We start from the raw sequence: 13,773 nt of genomic DNA, 5'->3' as shown, positions 1-13,773 counted from the left end.
GCTTTTAAAAATGTAGATTTTAATTGTTTATTTTCATATATAAAATGCAAACTGAGTAAACAGAAGAAGAAATCGAATATTTAAAATTTTTAAATCAATATTTAGTGTGACTACAGCACTCTTTGTTTTGGTTAACACTGTCGCCTTGCACCTCCAGTGTCTGGGTTTGATTCCCACCTCGGGGTCTGTGTGCATTGGCTTTGCATGTTCTCCCTGTGCTTAGTGCATTTCCTCTCACAGTCCAAAAACATGCAGATTGGTGTTCCCAAATTGCCCATTGTGTGTGTATGTGCCCTGTGACGGATTGGCCATGAAAATGTCAGGAGTATCTATCTATCTATCTATCTATCTATCTATCTATCTATCTATCTATCTGTCTATCTATCTATCTATCTAACATTTACATTTACATTAAGGCATTTGAAAGACAGGTCACTAACTAAGTGCCATCAGTCAAACATGGTTGGGAAGGTCTTCTTTTTGTATTTAAATGGCGTGTGTGGGAAAATAGTCTGCTTACTTCCCTTTGACATCAGGAGATGTCCTGCAGCCATCTACAAATAATTGGTGTAAACCAGGGGGACCCAGGAACTGTTGGATCTGCTGTCTGGAGAAGTCTGGTCAGAAATGGTCTTGGAATGGGAGAAATTTGGTCCAAAAGACAGACCTCCGATGACAAGTAAATTTTTTTTATATTTAGCTGTAGCAGGAGGCAGGTTGTTTGCCGAAGGGCTAGAGAGCGGCACAATAATGATTGTCTCCAGCCAACCAATTCTCAAAGGTGTATGGAACACTGTAGGTTTACTACAACTGAGTTCCTTCAAAAACTAGTCACACTGGTTTGGATTTCTCATCTGATAATTTATTCCATTTTTAAAGCTTCCTTACATTAAAGCATTATTCGCACCTGCCCAAAACTTTTGCACAGTACAGTATATTTAAACGTATGTATCATGTCAAGACACAAATATAAATGCTACAAAGAGAATCTCAAATAGGTGCTTCGAGCTGACAGTAACAGAATTTTTTCCCAGAAATTTCAGGGTTTTTTTTAAATAAATATGAATGTTTTAAATAAAAAAAAATGTAATTGATAGAAATAAATAATAAACATCCTGCAGCGTAATCTGTGTGGCTGCCTGATACACGTCCTGTGAAATGCTGGAACCTTCAGTAAGGAGAGAAGACAATAGGACCATGAGCTGCCCTCAGGGGTTCGAGGGCAGGTCTAAAGAGGGTTGGGCTAAACAAGGGTGCGTGAACTATGGCAGGAGGCGGATGAACATGACTTAGAGACAGAGGTCCGGTTGCCACGGCGCACAGGGAAGCAGGGGTGAGTGCTGAGGTTAGGAAACTGGAGTTCAATGTTCTGAAGAGTTCCTTCTGAAGTGTGAGCTTGGTCTGAACAGGAACAACACAAACACCAAATAATAATAAAAATGTATATAAATCTGTATTTGTAATTATTATTTGTAAGGTCCTCACAATCAGAGCAGGTCAAATATGTGTGTTTGTGTGTGTGTGTGTGTGAGAGAGAGAGAGAGAGAGAGAGAGACACTCACCGTTAACACTGACTGGGCTGAGTTGTTGCTGTAGGGGCTGTACTTTATTAGATGTGATTTTCCAGTCGCTCGGTCTCTGTGTCTCCTGCTGCTCATGTGCTGAAAATAAAAAAAAAAATTATAAAAAATTTAAATATATAGTTGGAAGGTACACTATAAGGAAAACATTATTTAGCTAATGAACCTATCAGGCCCCTTATCTCCAGTGAAGGACAACCTTAATCCTTCAGCATACCAAGACATCTTGGACAATGCAATACTTCAACTTTTTGGCAACAGTTTGCGGAAGGACCTTTTCTATTCCAATATGACTAAACCCCAGTGCACAAAGCAAGCACCATAAAGAAATGGTTTGATGAGTTTGGTGTGAAAGCTATTAGAGCGGCAAAAGGGGGACCCACTTTATATTGAAATATACAGTATGTATTTTGATACAATATCTTTGCAGGTTTAGCCAAACACTTCTGTCCATATATTGTATATGTTATACGTAATGGCTGGTAGATGATCATCAAATATTATTGGTGTTAGATTGGCATTTTGGTTGAAAATGGGTAGAGTGCATCACCCAAAGAACACCACATACAGTAGCAGCTATTAGCCTACTGAGCAAACAGGTCAGATGATGGAGTTAACATAGAGCACAATTCTTTACAAGAATTTTGTGTGTTGATTTTAGTTTTTTCTTTAACACGATAATCATGGAGACCCTCTACTCCCAAACTCCTACAACTTACTGTACCCCCTGCTGTATGTCAGTGGATCATCAGCTTCCTCACAGGCAGGAAACAACAGAGGAGGCTGGGAGGAGTTACTTCTAGCATACAGATTGCTAGCACATAGATAGTCATTTACTAAACGTTTTAACTGCTGCTAAATAATTAACTTAAAATTGCTTGCTTTTTCCACTTCAGTTTTTACTAAATATGAGGGTTAGGTTTTAATGTGAAAAATGGATGCATTCGTTTTGAAGAAATACATTTTACACATTGGTTTTAATTAGTTTATGTCTGATGAAACTGTGAATGATACCCGAGTAAACATCCTTATTTACATTTACATTTAGGCATTTGGCAGACACTCTAATCCAAAGCGACTTACAAAAAGTGCTTTAATGTTTCCGTCACTGGATAGATACTTACCCTGGATTAATAGGTTACTAACTAAGTGCCATTCGTCAAACACAGTTGTAAAAATTCTTTTTTTATATATGGTGGTTCTACATAAAATATTATAAAATATAAAAATTTAAAATATTAAATTAATTATTAATTGAACAACCTTATTTATTTGTATAGTGTATTTGTATTTATAGACTCTGTGCTACAAGCTTCAGTTTTGTTTAATTTTAATAGAAATACAAACCTGTCGGAGCTGAGCTTCTGAGTTGACGTCTACATCACACACACTGCAACGATGTGATTGGTCGGACGAGGTGGAGATGATGGAGGGTCGTTTAGGGCATGGCATGGTTCGGGGTGAATCCACCATTCCACCCCGTTTTCTTGGCAGCGTGCAGTGACCCCCCAGCATCAGTCTGTGCTTAAAACCTGCAACCACAAAGGCATCAGTCAGTACAGGTACATCTTCATTGCAATTTACCTGTTTAATCATCTGAGAACTTTAAAACCTCGTATAACAGAAATTTATTTTAGTCTACAAACTATCACCTGAAAATAAGGTGCTACATACAGTACTGTACAATAATAAAGTGCTTTTGTATTTTGGAAAATTCCTATATTTAAACCCCTTATTCATATTTTCATATTTTAAAACCTCACTGTAGTTGAAAACTAGATATTGTTTTAATTAAAACAGTTTTTATAAATATAATACCTAATTTTGACAGATGTCTATTAAACAACTATTAAACCTAATACTTAAAAATATTTTTTATTACATTGAAATAACCTTCCTAAATATAGCAAAATTTGTTCATTTTAATTGATAACTAGTTTTACAAAATTTTTTATGTTTTCACAAACGTTTTATTGAAAGTATTATTATTGATTATTAATATTTAATTAAGTCCCCGACTTACAAACGAGTTGTGTACCAGGAGAACTTTTGTAAGTCAGATACGTTTGTAAGTCCAACAAAATTGTAAGTCTTCTACGCAGATATATCATTTGTAAACCTTTGACATAAATATACATTGTAAAGCGTAAAGAACAAAACACCCACAGACAGATGTTTTGATTCCCGAATTATACTCTTGTGAGACCGCACATTTAAATCACGAGGAGAATCATGGTGATGCAGCAGGCCCAGCTGACCTTGTTTAAAGTGAACCCAGGAAGACCTCCTCGTGCTCCCGGACTGATTCATTGAAACTATTGAGGCAGACTTATTTTTTTCCGCTGTCAGTTTTAATACTTAAATTCCAAGCCAGCGTTAAATTGATAACCAATGCCTACAAACATTTATGGCTATTTTTACTTAAATTTTAAGTTGGCTGGTTCCTGTGTTATGGATGTGACATTTGGAACAAAAAGCATAGATAAGCTCAGAATCAGTGTTTTTATAGATTAATTTTAATTTTCATAGATTTTAATGTGACCTCTTCAGCTAAAAACAAATAGTCTCAACATTCATGTAATTACTTTAAAAGATAGCCGCAGAAACCGCAGTCAAACTTATTTATTTCTGTTGCTTTCCTCTTGTTTTCTTTCGTTGTCATCTTTGTGCCTTTTGTGATTTTTGACGCTCAGCATGGGACTTTACTGGTTCATTTTAAGTAAAAGTTTAGACAGTATTAGCATGTGTAGTATTTTAGTATATCAGTATGGCCTTATAATATGGTCTTTATGCTTTTTATTCCCACACTAAGGCTGATCTTTGCATAGAACTGCCCAGGTAATTTTCAAGTGAATGCCCTTAATAAAACTAAAAGGTAATTTTTACTTAACTGGACTTGTACAGTAGTCTTTAAACAATACGTTTTCATTGAAAACATGTGTTAAGTGCATGATTGGTCTTGCATGTACAGTAGATGCTCAGTGGAGAGCCTACAGCACCTTTATAATGGTCCTCCAGCTGCGAGCCAGAGTTGACCGTCACTTTACACACAGGACACTGAAGACTCCTGATGCACTTCCTCTGGTTTCTGTTCCCCTTTACTACAGATTCAGACTCACACAAGCTTTTCTGGTCGGCTGGAGGCACCAGAGCAGGGCATTCTGGGACACACTTGCTCTCACACAACCTTTTTGTTATAGAGGTGTGTGAAAGGGACGTTAGTGTGAGTGAGATTCCCTGAACACGATCGTCTTCTGGGTTTGATGTCTGTGATGAACAGACTGGTGCTGTAGAGGCAGGGCAGAGAGATAAATACATATTCATAATTAGTATGTTTGTTTTCATGCTTGATTGAGGTTAGTTAGTTTACACACACACACACACACACACACACACACACACACACACACACACACACACATATACACACCTGTCAACCCTGACACACTGCCATCTTTCCTATTGCCATCCTCCATCTCTCCCTCTATTGGTTTTTTTCTCTCCCTTTCTCTCCACTTTCCCAGAATCCTTTGCTTGGTCTTCAGCTTGCCTATGGCTTTGAGTTTGCGTGCATGCTTGTGCCCTTTGTAGTGCGCTTCTGCTTGGTTCTGACAAACAATCACAGAATAAACTCAAGAAAGTCAATAAACAAACAAGAAACCAATAAACGAATTATAATTAAGAAATGGCGGATAAAAATGTAACAAAAGAATAAGTTCAAACTACAAGTGTGAACGTGTGTGTGGTGAGGGGGGCGGTGTCTAGCTAAAGAGAGTGTGAAGCCCAATAACATCCACTAGATGGAGAAACAATACAGGCAGAGATGGATGTTATTTAATTAATATTGCATTCTCTCACAATATTAATCTTCCATTTAAGGACTTTGCATTGGTCATAAAACCACTTGGTGATTCTTCTCCAGTGCTTAGCTGGATAATGAACATACTGTACTTGAGAAAGTGTAAGAACACCAATACCCTGCCTGAACTTTCAGGACAGGAATCCTCACAGTGGTTAAATATGTGTCCCAGGGATGCCAAGGAACCAATTGTCCTTCATCTTAAAGCATCAGTGCTTCTCATTCACACCAAACCAGCCAATGTGGTGGACATGATCTTTAGAAAGTAGGTACGTGAATCCTCATGCCAGGCAAATGCCTTCTGGAATCAGCAGGTCGATGTTGCAGAAATATACAGTATATCCTTTAGACCTTCTACTGTTTTATATACAACAGACGAATGACCCTACAAGAAGAGTCATGTTCAGGAACAAGATTCTGGCCTTTTGAAAGCCAGTGGAGTATATAACGGATGCAAAAATCACGACTCTGAGCTGATTGTCAATGATCCTGATCAACACTGAAGAGGGAGAAATCAGCAGCCTGTTCTTTAAAAAACATATATATTTATAGGGGGTACAGATGTCCAGATGAGGGGAAACAACGCCCTGAGCTGTGGTTGAAAGAGAGAATTGAGTTACAAATAACCTCTCTGAATTGTTCTTCCTCTCACCTATGGTATATATACTGTAGTAGATATAAAATGTTAAAATGTAAAGATTTTGAATTCAGCAGGTAGTAAAATACAGGGTGTCCCAAAAGAACCACAAAACATTACGTACTGTGTAGGTTTCCCTTGTGACCCCTCGGGGTGTGGCTCCATAGGGCCTTTGTGAGGTGCTGTGGTGTCACCAGGATGTTTGTGGCAGATCCTTTGGGTGCTGTGGGTTGTGGGTTGGGGTCTCCATGGTTCAGATATTTTGATCCCATGGATGCTCAATTGGATTAGGATCTGGGGAAACTGGAATCTGGATCAACAAGCTTGTTGCCCTCTGCTGGTCTGTGGTGTCCTGGCACCTTTCTGTCATGGCCAGCATTGATATTTTCAGTAATTAGTACTACATTGGCTTTTCTGTAGGGTCGGACCGGACAGCTGGCCTTCGGTCCCAGCGGCCGTGGGTGAGCCTTGGGTGATTATGAGCCTGTCACCGGTTTACTGATGCATAATTGCAGATCAGTTTTATTTACTTCACCTGTCAGTGGTCATAATGTTATCCCGGATTTGTCTATATACAGTATATGGAGACTTGGAACATCCTGCAGTCAGCAGCACACAGCCTTTACTAGGGTTTTTATTAATTGCACCGGCTGGGGGTGGAACAATCCTCTTGTCTTTATAAGAAGGCTTTTTTTAAATTATTATCTCGGGTTGCATAGTTTCATGTCTCAGTGCCAAAACCAGCATTCAGGTCGTCTGCCTCTGTTTTTGTCATTCTGATTTCATCTTCCTCCAGGACTGAATGACTATATATACTGTGTAGGATCAGCTCGACTATCCCTGCTGTCACACTCCACACATACACTCAAGGGTAAGACTGAACAGGTGGGAGGTGGAATCCTGGGTCATCTTCAGCTCCGATTCGTGTCTCCTTCACGCCCGATAAACTGCACCTGCTTCTGCTTAGCGCTGCTTATTTAAAGACTCTGATGTTCAATTAGTGGAAGCTAATTCCAGAAAGCAAATGTCGAATGACTTTTTCGTGTACCTCGGTGTCTTCTGCCACTGAGATGTTTTTATCACCACATGGGGGCGCCAAATTTTAGCAGCGCTGTCTTTAACCTTCATCTATTATTGTGCTCACCCTAGTCTGACAGAAACAGACTCAGAATTAAAGTGTGTGTGTGTGTGTGTGTGTGTGTGTGTGTGTGTGTGTGTGTGTGTGTGTGTGTGTGTGTGTGTGTGTGCGTGCATGCGTGTCTCACTGTTGAGTTGAAGCGCAGGTGACAGATGTTGCAGGTGATGATTTGTTTCTTCTTTAGTGATTGTGCGATGCTTAAAGTGTGGCTGATAACCGCCTTCTGAACAGGATCCATCTTTATACACAGACACATAAAAGAACGAAAAACAGGTTTATAACTGTTGTACTGAGGCTGCAGGTATGCAAGGCTACAAAATGTTTATACACAGACACACACACCACATTGAAGTTGGAGAAGAGGCTTAGAGGTGACGAGCTGTTCACTTTCAAAGGCAAAAACTTCTTCAGGTCCATCTGGGGTTGAACAGGATGTGATGTTTTCAAAGCCCCACCCTGGGCTGGACTTCCTGTGCAGACAAAATACAGTGATTTCGACATGAGAGAAGTTCAGCCTCTAGTAGTAAGAAGGGATTAACGATTTCCCTCCTGTTAGGTGAAATGTTTCCCACAGTTTCTTGTTCATCTTTATGTGTCAGTCTTTAATTCACCTCTCTCTCTCTCTCTCTCTCTCTCTCCTCTTTTACATGAGCTGCTGAATATCTCATTTATCCAGATCACTGACAGCATTAAAGACAGGCAACAAATTAAAGCAGTAACTTGAAGAGATGAGTGGGTGATGAACAGATGAGTGAAGAAACATAACGAGTGCTTTTATCCAGGTGTGTGGAGCGACACAGCAATAAACATCCCACCATGATTTGTGGCCTGTATGAAAAAGCCGGAACAAAACAAACAGCTTGGCATCAGCCACAATAACAGCACAGCAGAGGAAAACCCTGGATGGATGGATGGATGGATGGATGGATGTGTACAGTATGAATGGGTGTCCGGTTTAAATAGATTGAAAGCAACAGAGATGAATGGATTCAAGAAAGAATTGATGTAAGGTTAAAAAAAATAGAGCTGATTGATGCATTAATAAATGAAGGAATGTAATCTCTCGACAGATTACAATATACAGAATACAGAGATAGCAGATACAATAATTAATCAATACACAAATGAAAGATTGAGTAAATTGTAAGTGATTGACAGATGGATTATAAGACAGAGAGATGAATGGATGCAGATGGAATGATAAAAAATTTGTGATTTTTTTGTTTGAAAGATGGATAAACACATAAATGGATAGATAGATAGATAGATAGATAGATAGATAGATAGATAGATAGATAGATGGATAGATCCAAAAAACAATACATAAATAAATGGATATTAAGGTTTAAAAAAAAAAAGGCTGGATGGATGCATTAGTACAGTGTAACCTTGAATTGTGAGCATAATTCGTTCCAGAAGCATGCTTGTATTTCAAAACACTTGTATTACAAAGCAAATTTTCCCCATAAAAAATAATGGAAATGCGAAATCCCAAAAATATTCATATAAAAATAATTTATGCAAAATATAAAGTAAAAATAAAAGAAATTAACCTGCACTTTACCTCTGAGAAGAACAAGAGCAAAATCAGGAGCAGGGGGGCTACTGTAGGATGACATTCACAAACCGCGCGTGCGTGTGAATGCACACATACACACACATCCTGAATCACTCCTCTAAACAGATTCATCTCCCACACTGCTACAGTCTTTTTAACCTTTTTTTTTTCTTCACGGAGGCCGTTGTTGCAGTACAGTTACTAAAGAACACAGTGTAATGATAAACAGTACACTGAGACTGAGCATGGGAGACGATTACCCATAAACCTGCAAGTTTATCAAGTTAAAAAATGTATTGAAAAAGTTTGCTTGTCTTGCAGAATACTCGCCGACCAAGTTTTTACTGTAGATGGATAAATGGAAAGAGGTAGACTGGTGAATGGATGGTTAAATGGTTGGATGGATACTGTAAATAGATGATGAATGCAGGAGGTAGAATAAGTAATACATAAATGGATGAATTGATGAATGGTAAAGGTGGATTATGAGAATGAGAGATCAATAGATGCAGCTGTAATGATAAATGGATAGGTGTCTAGATGCATGAAAGATAGATGAATACATACATTAAATGAGATGGATTGTGGTCTGGCAGATGGAAATGTTAATGGGAAAAATACTCATCATTCAGGTTATATGTTTTTCCTTTTTTCATCCTTTGTTTGCACAAAGCAGTAGCTCTTGAAGGAACGTAGACATCTGGCATTACAGGACAGATAATACATCACAGATGAACAGCACAAATAAAATTACACAGCACAGCCGGATATAAATAAGATCAGGCTGCGAGTGCACCAGCTCAAATATCTGATGACAAATCCGATGCCTGCTTTAGTTTGGATCATTTCCAGTGACTGACGTGAACGCATGCCAGAGCAGGAAATGCAGATGTGGATAATGTGCAACTATTAAAGCTTTTAAAGACCCATCAGTGTCTATTTTAACTCTCTGAGGCCATTCAGTGATATGAAGCAAAGTGAGTGGAACATTCCATTTCCCTGATGGCTTCAAACACCGCTGTGTTAAATGAATACCTCTTTACTGTGGCTGAGCCTATTGTGTGTGTGTGTGTGCGTGCGTGCGTGCGTGTGTGTGTGTGCGTGTGTGTGTGTGTGTTAGGGTAATGCAATTTAATATCTTGGCATCTAGTTCTACATGTTCTACAGAATGAATGGGCAGATGTTTTAATAACCGTCAGAGGGAATTTAAGTAAAGCAACATTTGAAACATTTGCATTTTATGGAAACTCCAGTGTGTGATGCTTAGTGAGGTCACAGTGGGTCCGACTGAAATTAGCATAATGAGTCCATTTTTCCCTTTGTGGTGGTATTTTATTAGTTCTTATGTAACACACTCACTGCTAAAATGTAAAAATTGTTTTGCTCACACATTTGGGGAATGTACAGCTTAGTAATTTAATGACACTATAGAAGGACAACGGGCTTTCAATAGAAACAGAAAATACAGTATATGGACAAAAATTTAGGGCAAACCTGTTAATTATTGAATTCAGATGTTTCAATCAGGCCCCTTTTCCCCAGTGAAGGACAATCCTAATGCTTCTGCATCCCAAGACATCTTGGACATTGCTATACTTCCAACTCTGTGGCAGCAGTTTGGGGAAGGCCTTTTTCTATTCCAACATACCTGTGTCCCAGTGCACAAAGCAAGGACTATACTGTGTAGACACACACACAAATATATTTATTTTTGGTTTGTTTTTGTTTTGTTTTTTTGCTTTACTGCTTTATAAGTTTAGCTTCCTGACGCCACACATACATCACTTGTTTAAATACGTTTAGCAAGTTCAAAGAAGCATGAGTGTTAAACGTCAAGTAAACAAACAGTGATTTAGTCAATCAGAGAAGGAGGATGTTTTAGCAAAACATTTACTCAGGATGCACTCATTTGTCTCAAACATTAAACTATACACTGATATATACATTTACACTATGCACTTGACTATCTTTTATCTGATAACAAGTAATTGATGTCACGTTCTTCCGTGCAGTGTACAACTGGAACGATGGATGGGTAAATGAAAAGATAGTTAAGTGGATGAATTGATATAATAATGGATAGAGATAGTTTGACAAAAGTATACTTACATTTAGGCATTTCGCAGACATCCTTATCCAAAGTGACTTACATTTTTATCTCGGTGATTGAGGGATTTGAACCTGGGACCTTCCGATCCATAGTCCAAAGCCTTAACCACTGAGCTACTCTACCCCTGACCCTGTGCATATTGATGGATAGAATGAAAGATGGATGTAAGGAACTAAAAAGAAGTGTATGGACGTATGAATGGGTTAAAGGATTAATGGGATGAGGTGAGGTTTGCATGGATGGACGGATGGATTAAGGGAAGACAATGAGTGGATCCATGGACAAATGGTGGATGCTTAGTTCAAGTTATGAAATTAGACAGTTATGAAACTTATATAAACACACACACACACACACAGACACTCTCTGTCTCTGTCATCAGGTCTTGATGGTTTTGAACACAGCTGCCTAAAAATACCATCCAAGCATCTGCACTGGAGGAGATAAACCAGTTTCAATCAGGTCTGGAGATTACAGGGAGGCTAGAGATCAGCTTTTCACCCTCTCCCTCTCTCTTTCTCTCTCTCCCTCTCTCTGTCTATCTCTCGCTATCTCTCCATATCATCCCCTGGTGTGCAATCTAATTAGACTCTTTCAGAGTAATGGAATGGAATTATAAATGCTGGGGCATTAAGAGAAAAGATCACCTCTTACAAAGCCTTAAATATTGCACAAGGACTTCTGAATAAAATCAGACTTCTGCTTAGATTTGCATTTAAATTATTCTTGTTAAGCACGGCCTACCTTAAAGAGACACGACAACTGAATTGGAACTACAGTAGAAGCGCGTGACAAACATGTAACTTAAAGGTTTGGTATTCATCTCGTAGACATGCTATAGCAGCCTAAAAAACGCTGAACACAAAGGAACAGCAGTGATTTAAGATCTTCTTACCCATGCTGCTTCTGGCTCCGCTGCTGGTTTTGGCCCTGTTGGCTTGCCGTAGTCGGCGCTGGTGAGTTTTGCCGTTGTAGTGGATCTGAGCCTGAGCACTGGAGTTCAGCTGGATATTACACACTTCACACAGAGTCAGTGTTTGCTGCTTTCGCTTCTGTTTCACCTCAGACGCCTCACACTCCACACCCAACAGACGACTCGGACCTGAGAAGGTACACACGATCACAAATTCATCGGTTTCTATATATGGTAGTGTTGTAAAACACTGACCCACAACATCGATTCAACAATATAATTTATAGGAAACACAAATCCTTTCCAAAACCATGGTAAGTAAAAATGGTAAGAACCAAAGATGACACCAGAATACTGATGTCAGTCTTTCACTTAACTCTCAAAATAAATAACAAAACAAATAACAAAATACCAAGCCGCTTCCGGGACTTTACTTTTACTCATGGTTTATATTCACACAGTCAAAAAGATGGCAGTATGATGTGATTAACACAACATGTGATGGCATGAGAAAGGTTGTGGATGGTTAAAGAGTTTGTAGAAATAGGTAAAAAGTTTAAAGCTAATTAACATCTGGAACATAACTCATTTCAATAAAAAAAAAATTCATATCGCTTTTAAAAATGGTCATTGTCGCAAAGCAGCTTTACAGAATCAAAATTATGGAAATATGTAAGAAATGTGAGAAAATATGTATGAATCAAAACAATCAGTTTGCTCCTGATTGTGCATAACTGCTTATAACCTCTCTTCTACTCACTATTTTGATTCAATTTATGGCGCAAGGTTCAGTTTTCATAGTGTACGTACCATTTTTTATTTTGAGTAGGCAATGATGAGTTGCGCTGTCATGTGTGTGTGTTGAGGATTTTGTTGGCTTGTACAGTAGGTGCACTGCCGTCATTTCTGCCTCCCCATTCTCTGTGTATTCATAGTAAACTATCATGTTTATAGGATAAACATTTAAATTCTGTTCAGCCAGTTTTGTGTGATGCTGTGACCAAATCTGGCTGGACAGACATACAGTACAGACAGGCAGAAATACAGACAGAAAATTGTTAAAGGCTGGTTTCTGGTCCTCCAATGTATGAAACATTAAGATACCATTAAAAGAGCGAGTTTTGACCAATGCACAGACAAAACCTTACTTTTATATGGCACCAGTAAATTGCTGTCATTAGTCAGTTTGTATTACGCACTATTTTCACAGCACTTCGTTGCATTTATTGCTAGCTTCCATGTTTTTTAGGATGCTGTTCTGTCCTCAAGTCGTCCCCAAAGCGGACCATCCAATCTGAATGCACCTTGGCACAGATTTTTCACCAGATGCCCTTCCAGATGTAACCCTATCCAGGCCTGGGACCGGCACTAAGGATGCCCTGGTTCTTTTTGCTTCTCAGGCCCTCCACATGACAGACAAGAAGCCTACCACTGCGCCATCAATGCCCTCGTTTATCATCGTTTGGTACCCTTCATAAATAATCAACTTTGTTTCTTCCTCTCAGTGTGATACTACTCGTAGTTCAGCAGAAAACAATGTCAGCTTTAAAAAGCTAAAAATGTAGATACTGTACACCGTTATTGGAGGAGAATCTATATCATATGGAGCTTAACTGTGCTAAACACATGCTGTTTAGCTCTAGGACTGGATCATCTCTGCAGATATACTTCAACCTCATATGAGACCGAAGAAGATGATTTTTTTTTTTACTTATTTTTACATTTTACTGCATCTATTGTATTACCCTCACTGGTGTCACTTGTAGTCCACACCATGTTGAAAAAGAAGACAAAGGATTATCAGGACAGTATGGAGCAGGTGAGGATATGTTTATATACCTCACTCAGTGTGTGGAGACGTGTATATGTTTTACAGCTGCCAGTTATAGACAAAATAAAGCTATGTTCCTGACAACCAAAAAAGTCCTGTGAGCAGCTGGGGCTTTACGGGGAAATGGCTGCACAAGGGAATACACCT

The 13,773-nt window shown here is 38.8% G+C and overlaps 1 protein-coding gene across 2 annotated transcripts in view; it reads right to left on the bottom strand.

Annotated features, from left to right (window-relative positions):
• Positions 1-604: 604 nt before the first annotated feature.
• The window catches only part of LOC128541522 (zinc finger protein 385B-like), a 30,386-nt gene continuing 17,217 nt past the window's right edge, over positions 605-13,773 (bottom strand). For both annotated transcript variants that reach the window (XM_053511986.1, XM_053511987.1), the window contains 8 exons: positions 11,778-11,984; positions 7,557-7,684; positions 7,342-7,452; positions 5,011-5,188; positions 4,580-4,867; positions 2,928-3,112; positions 1,563-1,661; positions 605-1,401 (listed from right to left, as the gene is read on the bottom strand). In XM_053511986.1, coding sequence (XP_053367961.1) covers positions 1,171-1,401; positions 1,563-1,661; positions 2,928-3,112; positions 4,580-4,867; positions 5,011-5,188; positions 7,342-7,452; positions 7,557-7,684; positions 11,778-11,984 — 1,427 coding nt within the window. In that variant the 3' untranslated portion in view covers positions 605-1,170. The remainder of the gene's footprint in view (positions 1,402-1,562; positions 1,662-2,927; positions 3,113-4,579; positions 4,868-5,010; positions 5,189-7,341; positions 7,453-7,556; positions 7,685-11,777; positions 11,985-13,773) is intronic.

This window comes from Clarias gariepinus, chromosome 14 (genome assembly GCF_024256425.1).
Source record: "Clarias gariepinus isolate MV-2021 ecotype Netherlands chromosome 14, CGAR_prim_01v2, whole genome shotgun sequence".
In the NCBI taxonomy this organism is placed as follows: Eukaryota; Metazoa; Chordata; class Actinopteri; order Siluriformes; family Clariidae; genus Clarias; species Clarias gariepinus.
This window is presented reverse-complemented; position numbering and strand designations above follow the sequence as displayed.